Here is a 14,981-nt window from a genome sequence, read left to right as displayed (position 1 = left end):
TTATCCTATGATATTTTTTAGTAGAAGTTGTCATCATACTGCTGCACATTATTAAAATGCACAAATAATAATAACACTTGATATTAAAAGCTCATATACCTGCAACATCTTGTGATCTATAAAACAAAATACTCAATATTTTGATAAGGCTTGTCAGAACAGTTACATGAAGTTACAAGTACATTGTCACAATTTCAGTCACATCACTCGGACGGTAGATTAGTCATATGGATAGGGTCCCCTTTACTGTATACAACAGATAAAACAACTCATTCTATACCCTTTACACAATGAGCTGCCAGCATAATCTACAGTAACATGATACTCTATATTAGCCTATGCTTTTTCAAAATTGGCTAATTTTTGAAAGAAAAATATTTGTCGGCATCAGCTCAAGCTTTCTAGATACACAGCATAAGGACATTAATATGTATTAGGAAAAGTAATAAAAACCATGGGCCATATAGCCATGAGTATCTTTCAAAAATTAGCCGTTTTAAAAAATGCTCATAACTCGAAAAATAGTTGTCAAAATCACTTCTGATTGATCTCAGTGACATGACAGTGTTTGCTTTTTCCAAAAATTGGCTGTTAGAAAAATGTTAATAACTCAAAATATTTGTCGGAATCAGCTCAAACTTTCTACACAGCATAAGGACATCAATATGCATCAGAAAATGTAATAAACATTGGGGTGATTTCAGGGCCATTATTTCAAAAAACCATGGGCTATAGCCTTGGGTATTTTTCAGAATTTCAGCATTTTCTTAAAATGGCCATTACTTAAAAAATTGAAGTTGGAATCACCTCAAACTTGCTACACAGCATAAGTACAACAATATGTATCAGAAAATGTAATATAAAAGTGGGGTGATTTTGAGGCCAATTTCTTCTTGGGGAACCATAGATGGGGGAACCCAGCTTTTCCAAATGAACCTACTGCTGTTGTTCCAAATATAGCTTGTATATAATCAAGTACACAGCGTTGATACAGTATTCATTGGCTTGCACTAGTCTAGCCACCATCAATATCATGCTTGTGTAGCATGAAGTGTAGTATGGGTGGGAGTATATGGAATTCATGTTACACAAATTATTGACTGCTTGTCAAAACGGTCACATGAAGCTCATATATCAGTACATGTACTTAGGGCCACCTTTAGTATTGTGATTGTCCAAAAGCTACTTCCATCTCAATTACTGGGAATCATGGCTCAGTTCAGTATAGAAGAGCTTTCATTTGTTAAAGAATTGCCTGAGCATGTGGAGATAGAGTGTCCAGTTTGTCTTAATATCTTGACAGATCCTCACCAGGTCACATGCTGTGGACATAATTTCTGTGGGTCTTGTATTGAGAGAGTAAAAGCTAGTAATGGATCCTGTCCTATGTGTAAAGAGAAGGAATATCAATCATTTGTGGATAAGAAGTATTCACGCATTATCAATGGATTGGAGGTCTACTGCAGTAATAAGGAGAAAGGATGTGAATGGAAAGGAGAATTGAAGAATATGTCTACTCATCTTAATAAAGAGAAGAGAGAAGGAGAATGTCAATATGAAGAAGTAAAGTGTCGATATGAGAAATGTTTAGAGAGAAAGCAACGTAGATATCTTAAGGATCATGAAGATGATGAATGTGATCATCGTCCATTTAAATGCCAATACTGTGGGGAAGGAGGTACATTCCTCTCTATTACAAAGGATCATTATGAGGAATGCAGGCAGTTTCCTGTTACTTGTCCCAATAAATGTGTGTCTACTAATATGCCACGAGGTAGTCTCACTGCTCATATCAATGAGTGTCCATTAGAGCCAGTAGATTGTGTGTTTAGTTGGGCTGGTTGTAATGATAAGCCATTACGTAAAGATGTACATGTACACACTGCTGATACTAAACACATGACACTATTAGCTGTAGCTTGTGGACAATTGAAGAAAGAAAATGAGCAAATGAAAGAAGAAATGGAAGAAAAAAATGCAAAAAATAAACAAGAAATTGAGAAAATAGAAAAAGAAACGGAAGAAAAAAATGCAAGAATGAAACAAGAAATTGAGAAAATAAAGAAAGAAATGGAAGAAAGAAATAAACAAGAAATTGAGAAAATAAAAAAAGAAATTGAAGAAAAAAATGCAAAAGTGAGACAAGAAAATGAGACAATAAAGAAAGGCATGGAAGAAAAATGCACAAGAAAAAAAGAAGAAATGGAAGAAAAAATAAAAAATGAAAATGAAATGACAAAAGCACTTATACAGAAGCTAGAAAAAGATCATGCAGAACTAAAGGATTCTATTTGCCACGCCGTAGCTGACCATCCATTGCTACATGTACCAATTAAAATACAAAGAGGAAATAATGCGGTTCATTTCTATACTGGGGTTGGTGAGTTTGGAAAACATATGTCAGCTAAACTTAAGGGAGGAAATAAGGATCATGGAGAAGAAGATGTCTTTGTGTTACTAGCATTTCATGAAGGAAAATTTGAAAAATTCAGGCCAAAAATTCCGAGGATATTTGCAGAAGTTGAAGATAAAAAATTACCATTAATAAGAGACACTACAGCATTTTATAGACAATTACCTCATGACACTCTTAATGATATCAAAAAGTGCGATGATAAGGATACTCTGGAAGAAGGAGTACTGAAAATAAAATTAGGTAGAAGTCAAATATTTCCTTGTAGAATTATGTCTATTAAAATTTATACAGAGTGATAGTGTGCATACTTTAGCAGCTATGACTCAATCCTTCCCTCCTCATCTTCCTATATTTATTTATCCAGCTGAGTACTGACTTCTCCTTTCTCTTCCTTTGCTACTTCTACCATTAATGTTTTGTTACTGCCAACTCAAATTTAGGCTATCACATAATTAAGCATAGTTAATACTGCTGCATTGTGTTTAAATTAATTTCTTAATTTTTAATGTGTACATGTATTATAACAACTCAACAAAACTACAGTAAAACCTCTCTAACCCTGGTTAGTCTGGCTTCAAAAAATGAAAAAATATTTGAAAAACTTATCTAGAAGCTTCCTAAAATCTATCAAGATAAGGACATATCATTAAGAGACACTATGAACACCAAAGATACAAAGTATTACTTCATAACAGCATCAGTAATTTCAGCACATACATGTAGCTAGTTAAGTATAACTGTGCTGATGGTAGATGTACTATCTAGTCTACCAACAGTAGATCTATAATAAAATTAAATTAGGCACATACATGCATGTTTCTAATGCACATGCACCAGTAATCCAGCATACGAATGGTATGAGATCTAATCTGTCACAATTCACACAAAATAATAATGATTTTAACTTGTAGCATCAAGACTATACATAATAATTAAATTAGTCTAGGTTTGCCATGAGGCTGTGATTGAATCTAGTTTTTATGGCCTGAATCTACACTTCAACAAAATAATGTCAAAATAAATGCAATATTAACTGTCAGGCATGGCCTGATGCCTGTCGCAGGCTGTCAGATCATAAACCAGGCTGTTATCATGGAATTGCCAGAGCATGTAGAAATAGAGTGTCCAGTTTTTCTTAATATATTGACAGATCCTCATCAGGTCACATGCTGTGGAAAAAATTTCTGTGGGTCTTGTATTGAGAGAGTAAAAGCTAGTAATGGATTCTGTCCTATGTGTAAAGAGAAGGACTATCAATCATTTGTTGATAAGAAGTGTTCACGTATTATCAATGGATAGGAGGTCTACTGCAGTAATAAGGATAAAGGATGTCAATGGAAAGGAGAATTGAAGAATATGTCTACTCATCTTAATAAAGAGAAGAGAGAAGGAGAATGTCAATATGAAGAAGTAAAGTGTCGATATGTGAAATGCCGAGAGAGAAAGCAACGTGGATATGTTAAGTATCATGAAGATAGAGAATGTCCTCACCATCCATTTCATTGCCAATACTGCAGGAGTAAAGGTACATTCCTCTCTATTACAAAGGATCATTATGAGGAATGCAGGCGATATCCTGTTCCTTGTCCCAATAAATGTGTATCTACTAAAATGCCACGAGGTAGTCTCACTGCTCATATCAATGAGTGTCCATTAGAGCCAGTAGATTGTGTGTTTAGTTGGGCTGGTTGCAATGATAAGCCATTACGTAAAGATGTACATGTACACACTGCTGATACTAAACACATGACACTATTAGCTGTAGCTTGTGGACAACTGAAGAAAGAAAATGAACAAATAAAACAAGAAAATGAACAATTAAAAAGAGAAATGAGAGACAAAAATCAAAAGTTAAAGTCTGAAATTTTCAACATTCACAGTGCCATAGCTGATGATCCATATCCATTATTACCAGTTGATATTACCGAAGGAAGTGAAGCAGTTCATTTTTATACTGGTGCATGTGGTTGGCACATGTCAGCTAGAATGATGTCAAATATTTTAAATGAACAATGCTTCATATTATTTGCAATTCATGAAGGAAAATTTGATGAATTCTTACCTAAAGTACCTAACATATTTGGAAAGCTTACATACAAAGCTGTAGTGTCGCCCACAAGACTAGAAAGAGCTGTAAAAGTATTAACAGATGTTCCATTAACAGATGACACTGAAACTACTTATGAACAATTAGATGATGATACTCTTGATTTCATCAGCTGTGAGGATACCCTACCGCGGGGAGTAATTACAAGAAAACTTGATAGCCTATACCCGTATACAATTGAGTCTGTTACAATTTACACAAAGTGATTATTAGCTCTTATTTGTGTTACTTTAACTTACAAATTAACGGTTTAACAAAATTAAAATGTTTGTGAGAGTTTCTGGTAAATTTTGTAGCGACACGCGTCATTGAGAATGGACAAACAACAAAATGGTGAATTTTATTTTCTAGCATTCACTAACACAGTTATCATTACATGTAATCACCTGATACTGATGCTACAGTGTTTGGTATGTGAGGAGACCAGTTAGTGGAGTAAACTATACCAGTATGACCAGACAGTGTATTTAGACAAGTACCAGTAGCAGGATCCCACTGTGAAAAAAAGATGACAAGATCACAGAAAATGAGAATGATTTTGGGCAAATTTGAAAGCGGCTTATAAAAATACACACGCATGTGCATGTATACATGAAACTCAAAAATTTGTAACTAAAGGAACCTATGGATCATATGGACAATGAAAAATGTAAGGCACATTTTATTTTGTAACTTGTTCAAGCATAATGTTTTAAATGTTTTAAAGCTATATGTACATGTAGATCAATGCTACATTTAATCAACAGCAACTTATCGAATTAAAATATTCCAACCAAGGCTACTATAAAAGGAAGAAGAGGGAGGATGTATCTTACTAGTTTAATTGTCTTGTCCCAAGAGGAACTGATGAGGTGCTGCTCTCTCCTTAAGAGACTCCACTCAACACTGCTGACCTGAGGGAGGGAGGAAGGGAGAGAAATAACATACTAAACTATTAACAAAAGCATGCTGAATGTACATGTACATGTAATACAAGCCAGAGGACTCTTGTATTCATATGGAGGGTAATTTGGAGTGGGGTAATATTTAGTGTGACACATGCAAGTTTTTATTTGGCAAATTTGAGGTTGCATATCATTGAGCATGAGTATTGAGTACACAATGGTGGTAACAAAATTTTAGTTTAATCACACATATTACTATTATGATATTATCATTACTGTACATGATTCTCTGTCTCTCTAATGTACCTCTCCTAAATGTCCAGACATTACAGCAACAGGAACCTAAATAATTAATAATAATCAATAATTATTAGTTATACATGTAGAGGTATTGCTTGGTGGTGGAAAAAAAACTTAGCAATTTTATGCTAATTAGTGAAATATAAGTTGCATTATGGCTCTGGTAGGTGAAATTTATTTTTAAAAAATTTACAAGCAAAACAAAACCCATACCCTCAATCCCTATCTCTCTCCTTACATCTTGTGTGATGTTAAAAATGACAATATTTCCATCACCACTAGCAACAACGACCACTGACTCATCAATCTCACTCCACGTCACATTGTACAGCACGTCCTTCCATCCATACCTATAATCACGTGAGTATCACGTGATACGATAATCCTCCCATTACCTCCTAATCTCCTTATATCCAGTTGGTCCGTGTTCTATGATAATGAGGCCTCCTTTTCCCGATATCCCATAATTACTACCACCCACAAATCCCAACAGATTAGGAGAAAACGGAGAGAAGAGCACAGAATATCCGTCAATTGATGAAGTAGGGATTGTACTGAGAAGCCATTTTATCATCCACGTGTTTGTAGTATACGGATGTATACAGATTTCCGTATTCTTGAATCACGTGTAACAATGGTAAATTACAAGCTAGTGGGATATTTAAAGGTGTGCCTCTTAGTTTTATTTAATTTATTTTATTTATTGTAGGAGGGACACTCTCAGCCTTTGTTTGGGGTACAGTTCAATCCTTTCCTTCCTGAGAAAAGAATATTTGCCACAGTTGGAACCAACAGGGTGGGTGGGTTGTTGAATAATTGAGCTAACAACACCCACTATTAATTAATTAATTGCACTCCAATAGTTGATGTAGGATCGTTAGATCCAGGGGCCAATGGAAATAATGGTTGGGGAAATACATGTACAGTACATGTACATGGGACATACATGTAAATACATGTTTAGCACAGTACATGTACATGTATATTTTGTTTGGTATATAAGCTTTTGTGTGCAAATTTTGAAAAAGGAGGTTATAATGATCTTCATGTACATGTACATTGTTTATGTGTTTATTAATTGACTCTGTATTCATTCATTAGGTTACTGTCTATCAGTGTGTACCTGATAATCAGATAGTACCTATTCAGTGTTATACTGATGCTGACGTAAGTAATGGGTGTGGTCAATAGCAAAGGGGACTTTGTAACAGTAATTGTAATGTGTAGCCCATGGTTTTTTTTAAATGGCTCCAAAATCACCCAAAATTTTTATTACATTTTCTGATACATATTGATGTCCTTATGCTGTGTAGAAAGTTTGAGTTGATTCTGACAAATATTTTTTGAGTTATGGCCATTTTAAGAAATCAGCCAATTTTTGAAAAATACCATAGTCTATACCCCATTTTTTTTTTTTTAATAAAATTTTCTTTGAAATAGTAAGAGAGACACAGAGATAGACGTACAGACAAATTATAGTAATAAATTTATAATAATTAAATAAATAGATAATTTAGTTAGTAATTTATAACCCCATGGTTTTTTTTGCAAAAAATGGCTCCGAAATCACTCCAAATTTTTATTACATTTTCTGATACATATTGATGTCCTTATGCTGTGTAGAAAGTTTGAGTTGATTCCGACAAATATTTTTTGAGTTGTGGCCATTTTAAGAAATCGGCCAATTTTTGAATTTTTGAAAACTACACAAGGCTATAGCCCATGGTTTTTTTCCAAAAAATGGCTCCAAAATCATCCCAAGTTTTTATTACATTTTCTGATTCATATTTATGTTCTTATGCTGTGTAGAAAGTTTAACTGATTCCGACAAATATTTTTTGAGTTTTGGCTATTTTAAGAAATTGGTCAATTTTTGAAAAGTACCCAAGGCTATAGCCCATAAAATGGCTCCGAAATCACCCCCAATTTTTGATTACTTTTTCTGATACATATTGATGTACTTATGTTCATGTACTTTATGATCTTTATTTTTAGGCGGAAGAAAATTTCTATGCATGTACATGGAGCCTGAGCGACAGCGGAGAGGTGTTATTAGCAGTGGGCGGAGTCAAAGGAATAATTAGAATATTAAGGTAACATTATTATGATACATTTAAATTATATGTTTTATTTTTAGTACAGATACAATGCAGTGCATTATTGTAAGTAATTTGTTTGTTGTTTGTTTATAATATTTGTTTGTTGTTGTTTAGACATTTACAGGTCATGGTAATGCTGTGAATGAGTTACAGATTCATCCAAAAGATAATAACCTTTTTTAAAGGTATGAATACATGTTTATGTACATGTGAATTTGATACATTATGTGAATGGGGGAATGAACTTTATTTATGTACTGTACATGTACAGTGTAGCCTCTATATAATGGACACTTTGGTACAAGAAAGTGTCTCTGTTATACAGAGGTGTCATTTGTGTGGAGGTTATTTTATACAGTAAGGAATGTAATTGGTACACTAGGTGCTGTCTGTTAAATGGAGGTGTACACTATAGAGAATGAAAAGTGGATATACTGTATGTGCATTATATGCTTTACTTGTGTAAGGAAAAACTTTATATTGTTGTCTTTTTCACTCCTTCCTTCTCTCTCTCCCACAGATCATCTGAGGCTCTGGAATATAAGACAGCCATTTCTGTTACCATGTTTGGAGGCATGGATGGTCACAGAGACAAAGTCTTAAGTGCTGTATGTTAAACTTTACATGTACATGTAGATCTCATATTTAAACCAGGAGGAGGAGGAGGAGGAGGAGAGAGTCATAGGAACAGATCAAACAGCTAGCCTACCAAAAATAAGCAAACCAACAAGACCCTATTCCTCCATTGCACAGCATAGAACTGCTAACAATAAAACTGGAAAAGGAGCAAGCAATGGATCAAATGAGGGAGGAGGACAGAGAGTAAAAGAAGATGGCGGGATGCTTACTTTAATACAAGACCATGGAGATAGAAAGGGAAGAGAAGAGAGAAGCCATACTGCGGATCTGAGATCAGCATCATCAAGAGCAGCTTCTAAATCATTCTGGAACATGAGTATGTTGCATGAGAGGGAAAAAGGCACTGATATTCAGAGTGAAAGGACCCCTCCAACATCACCTGATAAAACAACAAGATACAAGAATCGTGCACAATCTCTACCAATGGAAGTTCCCCTGGTACCACATTCACTGGAATCACGTCCCGTTATACTGGGTACTTGTACTTGCATATCACCATCAAAAGGTGAAGAACCAAGAATACGAGTTCATAGTATGGAGACTAGGCCACACCCTAAATTAAATGGTCTGTATGGTTTGCCTAAAGGACACAGACGCTGAGCAGCTACTTTGAATGCAATAAGGAAAACCAGCTCTTTTGAGAAATAACTTATAATAAAAAGCTACAAAAATACGAACACCCTAAAACTATTCATTAATTCCCCTCATATTATTATTAAAATATTATTATTATTATTATTATTATTATTATTATTATTATTATTATTATTATTATTATTATTATTATTATTATTATTGTTTGTAATTCAAATTCTACTTTTGTATTACAAAAGGCTCACCCAAATTTAATTAAAATAAAGTTCAATTTTAAAATCTTTTAAAAAATGATATTCAATCAGTGAAGTTTAATACATCACACACACACAATATCTTAAAGCAACTTATTTTTAAGTAGACAAATATTTGCAATTTGGTATTTAGCGAGTACTGATTATTGTAATTTTGCTCTTTTTTTAAATTGATAACAATAAATGCATGTACTAATTTTTGCAATTTTAAAGAAAAATTAGTACTAGCAAATAATAGTGGCTATAAGGTAGAACCAATTTGCAATCAAATGCATTATATCTGAAAGTGCCTGTAAAACACAAACGTAAGATATTGCAGTGTATAGTGGCTTATATAAAATATACAGGAACATGATAGCATAAAAGGTTATGATGAATATACATACATACATGTACATAACACAAAATTATATAAAAATAGACACACTCACACTGTACAGAAATTATGTAATGTCATGAAATAGGAGGAGGAGGAGTTACGAATGATGGAGTGTATAGTTTAATTGTTTTGTCCCAAGAGCAATCAGCAATCTGTAATGAGAGGAGGGAGAGAGAGAGAGAGGGAGGGAGGGAGAGGAGTAAAACATGTCATAGTGAATAATAAAAAAATTTAATTAAAAATTAAGTGATGCAATTTTTTTGTCAACGTAAAATGTTTGTTGAGGACTGCAGCAACATCAGTATAATCATAAATGAATTCTCAGCAATTTTGAATAATGAATACAAGTATACATTACATCAGAATAGACACACCCAAAAACACCCACACACAAACTGACACACCCATCAATTATTGGGTACAGTGTTTGGTAGTCAAGGAAACAATATTAGGAACATGAATTATGGTATTTTATTGCAACTTTCTACATAAAATACAAACATTTATATGTAATAAAGGAGATATCCTGTGGAGTCTTTGGACAAATTTTTATGCAACTTTAAAAATTCATAAAAAATCCAAATTTGATCAAAATCAGTTCAAACTTGCTACGCAGCATAAAAACATGTATATGTAACCATAATTGACAAAAGGTACCTTATGGCGGGTAGTAAAATTTGTTTTTGAAGCAATAAAAATCCAACTTCCTGAGATTCATTTGTCATGAAATTACCCCAAAGGATGCAAAAAGTTATTATGTAACTTCTACAAACAGTAATTGTCTAACAGAGCACTCACAGGTTGATATTTTTCAATATATTGATGAATTTTAAAATCCGCCATAAGGTACCTTTTGTTAATTATGGTCACATATGTATCAGGAAAAATCATAAAAATGAAGAATTCTTTTTTTGTCATTTTTGAAAAAATTTGGCCAACGACCCTGTACTATAGTACAGGGACTTTAACCCAGTTTTGGAGAAAATTTAAAAATTCATAAAAAATCCAATTTTGATCAGAATCAGCTCAAACTTGCTACGCAGCATAAAAACATGTATATGTATCAGGAAAAATTATAAAAAAGAAGATTTTGCATCGAGTCATTTTTGGCAAAATCTGGCCAATGACCCTGTACTATAGTACAGGAACTTTGACCCGATTTTTGAGCAACTTAAAAAATTCGTGAAAAATCTAATTTTGATTGGAATTAGCCAAACTTGCTACACAACATAAGAACATGTATATGCATCAGAAAAAATTATAAAAATGGAGATGTTTCATCTAGTCATTTTTGGCAAGATTTGGCCAATGACCCTGTACTATATACAGGGACTCTAACCCAATTTTGGAGCAAATTTAAAGGGACACATTCACGGAAGCACATCATCTTGAAAAACTGGCCCGTTTTTCAAGATGACATCATTAATGATGACGTGTAGTGTTGATAACTATTCATAACGTACGGTCGCGTCCCTAAAAATTAAGGCAAAATGGCTACTCGAGTGGCTACTTGTAAATATTCCTGGTGTTTCTTCACTAAAAAGAGTATCTTGGGGTAGCAAAAGAGCTGATTCTGGTCAAGAGAAGTGTACTACAGATGCCTATTCCTGGTTCTACGCCTGATTGCTCTGTCTCTACTCTCTACACGTGTCTAAACACGTGTCATAACTATTAATTAATGATGTGTTGCACGCCCAATTTAATGTTTACTTCCTCTACAGTAACGTGTGCATCTATTTCCGTGAACATGTCCCTTAAAAAATTCATAATAAATCCAATTTTGATTGGAATCAGCTCAAACTTTCTACATAACATAAGAGCATGCATATGTATAAGAAAAAAATTATAAAAATAAAAAATCCTCTCCTTTTCATTTTTGGCAAAATTTGGCCAATGACTCTATACTATAGTACAGGGACTTTGGCTCAATTTTGGAGCAGTTTAAAAAATTTATAAAAAAATCTAAAATTGATCAAAATCAGCTCAAACTTTCTATACATAACACAAAAACATGTATATGTATATAAAAAAAATATAAAAATAAAGAATTCTTTCCCTGTAATTTTTGAAAGCATATTGGCCAATGAACCTGTACTGTACAGGGACTTTGGCCTTATTTTTGAGTAACTTTAAAAATTCATAAAAGTCTAACTTTAATTGGAATTAGTTCCAATACATAAATATAGACAGGGGTGGAGGTGAGAAGGAGTGAGAAGACTTACCAGTCCTTTCTGGTGAACACTGAAATCAACAGAATAAGTGAACTCATTATGATGGGAGATTGTCTGTATGAGAGGATGCAATGGATTAGCTGTATCCCATAGTCTATTGAAAGACAGAAGAACACTGTAATTATTACATATACATCTTATATGGTGTTTTTTGTTTTGGAGAATAGCAAATTTCTTTTATTTTGAGTCTTGACCATATTAAATAAATTAATTTTAGCACTTTTTAAATTCTTAAACTTAAAAAATACACAACATTTGTTAACCTCCATATCAGATGAATTAATACAATATTAATACAATATTAATAATAATAATGTCCTATTAATACAATAAGTGTTAATATACCTGACAGTGAAGTCATAGGAACATGATGCTAGGTAACTCGGAGTGTGGATCAAATTTGATTTGTCTAACTGATTGTGAGTGACCAGTCATTAGCAATAATGGCACAGTAAACTGTTTTATATCCCACAATCTAATAATAATAAAGCAACAACAATAATAATAAATAATAGTAATAATAATTTTTGATCAATAATTATATACAATATAGCAGGAAATTTTGGAGGGAGTTAATTTGGCGAATTACTAAATTTTGGTGATTGGAAAATTTTAATTTGGAAAATTTGTGGTCATGTGCCATTAAACATGCGCATAATGGCTCAAAATGGCAGATTCTTATTTTGGCAAATGGCTATCAAAATGCCAAATTTGCCAAATCAAATTCTCTCCAAAATCTCCTGCTATATGGTACTGCAAAATCAATACTGGTACTTACTTTATTGTGTTGTCTGTACCACCTGAGCATAACAAATTCTAAAACAAAAGGTTTTTAGTTAAATTGTGAATATTTCTTTGAATGCTTATAAATTCAGGTTTTGTGATTGGAATCAACTCAATAAAGCAAGCTATCAAAAGCATCAAAAATTTAAAAAAATTTAAAAAAATAAATAAGCAAATTTGGACTGGGCACTTGATTCATCTGATGCTGATGGATATGTAGTCAATGTCACTAGTGACACAGACACTGTGCAGACAGTACAGGTGACGTGGAGGGAAGTAGTATGGCAAAGAATTGAGCTGATTCCAACAATAATTATAGTGCTAATAAACAATCAATTATTAATAGTTACTTGTTCATATTTATTCCAGCTGCAAGAGAGCACCTCATTCCCTCCATCATTAACAGTACCAGTGTTCAGTGATTGATAGATATCCCATAACCTCAATGTACCATCACCTTAAAAAATAAAAATAAATACTAAGTAATAGAATATACATGTACATGTAATTATACATATTATACATGCAATAGGGTAGAGCAATGTGGTACTGGTATACATGTAGTATAATAGAGTATAACAAAAACAGATTGGTTAATGGTAATATATAAAATAGGAGATATGTCAATTATTAAAAGAGAATGCTGTTTATACTGACTGCTATTTTGTATAGTAAAGATATCAAACATCAATGGGTGTGTGATTATGAACTTAAATCACAAGCTACTGGTCATAGTAGAGTAATAAAAATGTTACTCATATATGATAGAAATGAGACATTGTCTACACTGGTGTATGTAACAATAATAAGGAGATATCAAATAACAATGGGTGTGTCAGGACTCAGTATAATGAGGTATAGACTAGTAGGGTAAATGAATTTATTTTAATATCAATGAGTAACATTATACAATAGCTGTTACCATTGGATACAGTAACTGTACACAAGATCAAGGGAGTGGCTGGTAGCAATGGCTCAATTCAGTAAAGAACTTTCTTTCGTTAAAGAAGTGCCCGAGAATATGGAAATAGATTGTCCAATTTGTCTTAATATTTTGACAGATCCTCATATTGTGAGCTGCTGTGGACATAATTTCTGTGGGTCTTGTATTGAGAGAATAAAAGCTAGTAATGGATCCTGTCCTATGTGTAAAGAGAAGGACTACCTATCATTTGTCGATAAGAAGTGTTCACGTAGGATCAATGGATTGGAGGTCTACTGTAGTAATAAGGAGAAAGGATGTCAGTGGAAAGGAGAATTGAAGAATATGTCTACTCATCGTAATAAAGAGAAAATAGAAGGAGAATGTCAATATGAAGAAGTAAAGTGTCGATATGAGAAATGTTTAGAGAGAAAGCAACGTAGATATCTTAAGGATCATGAAGATAGAGAATGTGATCAACGTCCATTTCAGTGTCAATACCGTGGAGAAGAAGGTACATTCCTCTCTATTACAAAGGATCATTATGAGGAATGCAGGCAGTATCCTGTTACTTGTCCTAATAAATGTGTGTCTACTAATATGCCACGAGGTAGTCTCACTGCTCATATCAATGAGTGTCCATTAGAGCCAGTAGATTGTGCGTTTAGTTGGGCTGGTTGTAATGATAAGCCATTACGTAAAGATGTACATGTACACACTGCTGATACTAAACACATGACACTATTAGCTATAACTTGTGGACAATTGAAGAAAGAAAATGAGCAAATGAAAGAAGAAATGGAAGAAAAAAATGCAAAAAATAAACAAGAAATTGAGAAAATAGAAAAAGAAACGGAAGAAAAAAAATGCAAGAATGAAACAAGAGATTGAGAAAATAAAGAAAGAAATGGAAGAAAAAAATAAACAAGAAATTGAGAAAATAAAAAAAGAAATTGAAGAAAAAAATGTAAAAGTGAAACAAGAAAATGAGACAATAAAGAAAGGCATGGAAGAAAAATGCACAAGAAAAAAAGAAGAAATGGAAGAAAAATTAAAAAATGAAAATGAAATGACAAAAGCACTTATACAGAAGCTAGAAAAAGATCATGCAGAACTAAAGGATTCTATTTGCCACGCCGTAGCTGACCATCCATTGCTACCAATTAAAATAGAAAGAGGAAAAAATGCAGTTCATTTCTATACTGGAGTTGGTCAGTTTGGAAAACATATGTCAGCTAAACTTAAGGGAGGAAATAAGGATCATGGAGAAGAAGATGTCTTTGTGTTACTAGCATTTCATGAAGGAAAATTTGAGAAATTCAGGCCAAAACTTCCAAGGATATTTGCAGAAGTTGAAGATAAAAAAATTACCA

At 33.2% G+C, this 14,981-nt stretch overlaps 3 protein-coding genes and 1 long non-coding RNA gene across 4 annotated transcripts in view; 2 read left to right on the top strand and 2 right to left on the bottom strand.

The window, feature by feature from the left end:
* Window positions 1–6,281, bottom strand: part of LOC105313342 (peroxisomal targeting signal 2 receptor-like) — a 15,574-nt gene extending 9,293 nt beyond the window's left edge. The window contains exons 1-5 of the mRNA XM_011406677.2: window positions 6,103–6,281; window positions 5,946–6,057; window positions 5,714–5,749; window positions 5,339–5,416; window positions 4,910–5,018 (exon numbers count right to left, since the gene is read on the bottom strand). Of these exons, the coding sequence (XP_011404979.2) occupies window positions 4,910–5,018; window positions 5,339–5,416; window positions 5,714–5,749; window positions 5,946–6,057; window positions 6,103–6,281 (514 nt within the window). The remainder of the gene's footprint in view (window positions 1–4,909; window positions 5,019–5,338; window positions 5,417–5,713; window positions 5,750–5,945; window positions 6,058–6,102) is intronic.
* Window positions 6,282–6,317: 36 nt separating this feature from the next.
* LOC109583223 (polycomb protein eed-like) lies at window positions 6,318–8,407 on the top strand. Its single transcript, XM_019998474.1, has 7 exons — window positions 6,318–6,374; window positions 6,417–6,503; window positions 6,809–6,874; window positions 7,703–7,800; window positions 7,845–7,869; window positions 7,921–7,991; window positions 8,327–8,407. The coding sequence occupies exons 1-6, from the start codon at window positions 6,342–6,344 to the stop codon at window positions 7,987–7,989; spliced, it is 378 nt and encodes a 125-aa protein (XP_019854033.1). The 5' UTR covers window positions 6,318–6,341; the 3' UTR covers window positions 7,990–7,991; window positions 8,327–8,407.
* A 1,209-nt stretch (window positions 8,408–9,616) lies between these two features.
* On the bottom strand, window positions 9,617–12,287 carry LOC109583220 (uncharacterized). Its single transcript, XR_002185402.1, has 3 exons — window positions 12,249–12,287; window positions 11,895–11,997; window positions 9,617–9,824 (listed from the first exon to the last, which is right to left on the bottom strand). It is a non-coding gene; the product is annotated as an uncharacterized LOC109583220 (long non-coding RNA).
* Window positions 12,288–13,656: 1,369 nt separating this feature from the next.
* Window positions 13,657–14,981, top strand: part of LOC105313341 (TNF receptor-associated factor 3-like) — a 1,692-nt gene continuing 367 nt past the window's right edge. The window contains exon 1 of the mRNA XM_011406676.1: window positions 13,657–14,266. Within this exon, the coding sequence (XP_011404978.1) occupies window positions 13,657–14,266 (610 nt within the window). The remainder of the gene's footprint in view (window positions 14,267–14,981) is intronic.

Source organism: Amphimedon queenslandica, unplaced genomic scaffold (assembly GCF_000090795.2).
Source record: "Amphimedon queenslandica unplaced genomic scaffold, v1.1 AMPQUscaffold_13318, whole genome shotgun sequence".
NCBI lineage: Eukaryota > Metazoa > Porifera > Demospongiae > Haplosclerida > Niphatidae > Amphimedon > Amphimedon queenslandica.
The sequence above is the reverse complement of the archived record's forward strand: the minus strand, read 5'-3'. Positions and strand labels throughout refer to the sequence as shown.

Bases quoted from the DNA above. Each gene is read 5' to 3' on its own strand.
- LOC109583223 (XM_019998474.1), top strand. From the start codon at position 6,342: ATGGTAAATTACAAGCTAGTGGGATATTTAAAG. The intron at 6,375-6,416 runs GTGTGCCTCTTA...TATTTATTGTAG, and splicing joins AGCTAGTGGGATATTTAAAG to GAGGGACACTCTCAGCCTTT. The intron at 6,875-7,702 runs GTAAGTAATGGG...CTTTATTTTTAG, and splicing joins AGTGTTATACTGATGCTGAC to GCGGAAGAAAATTTCTATGC.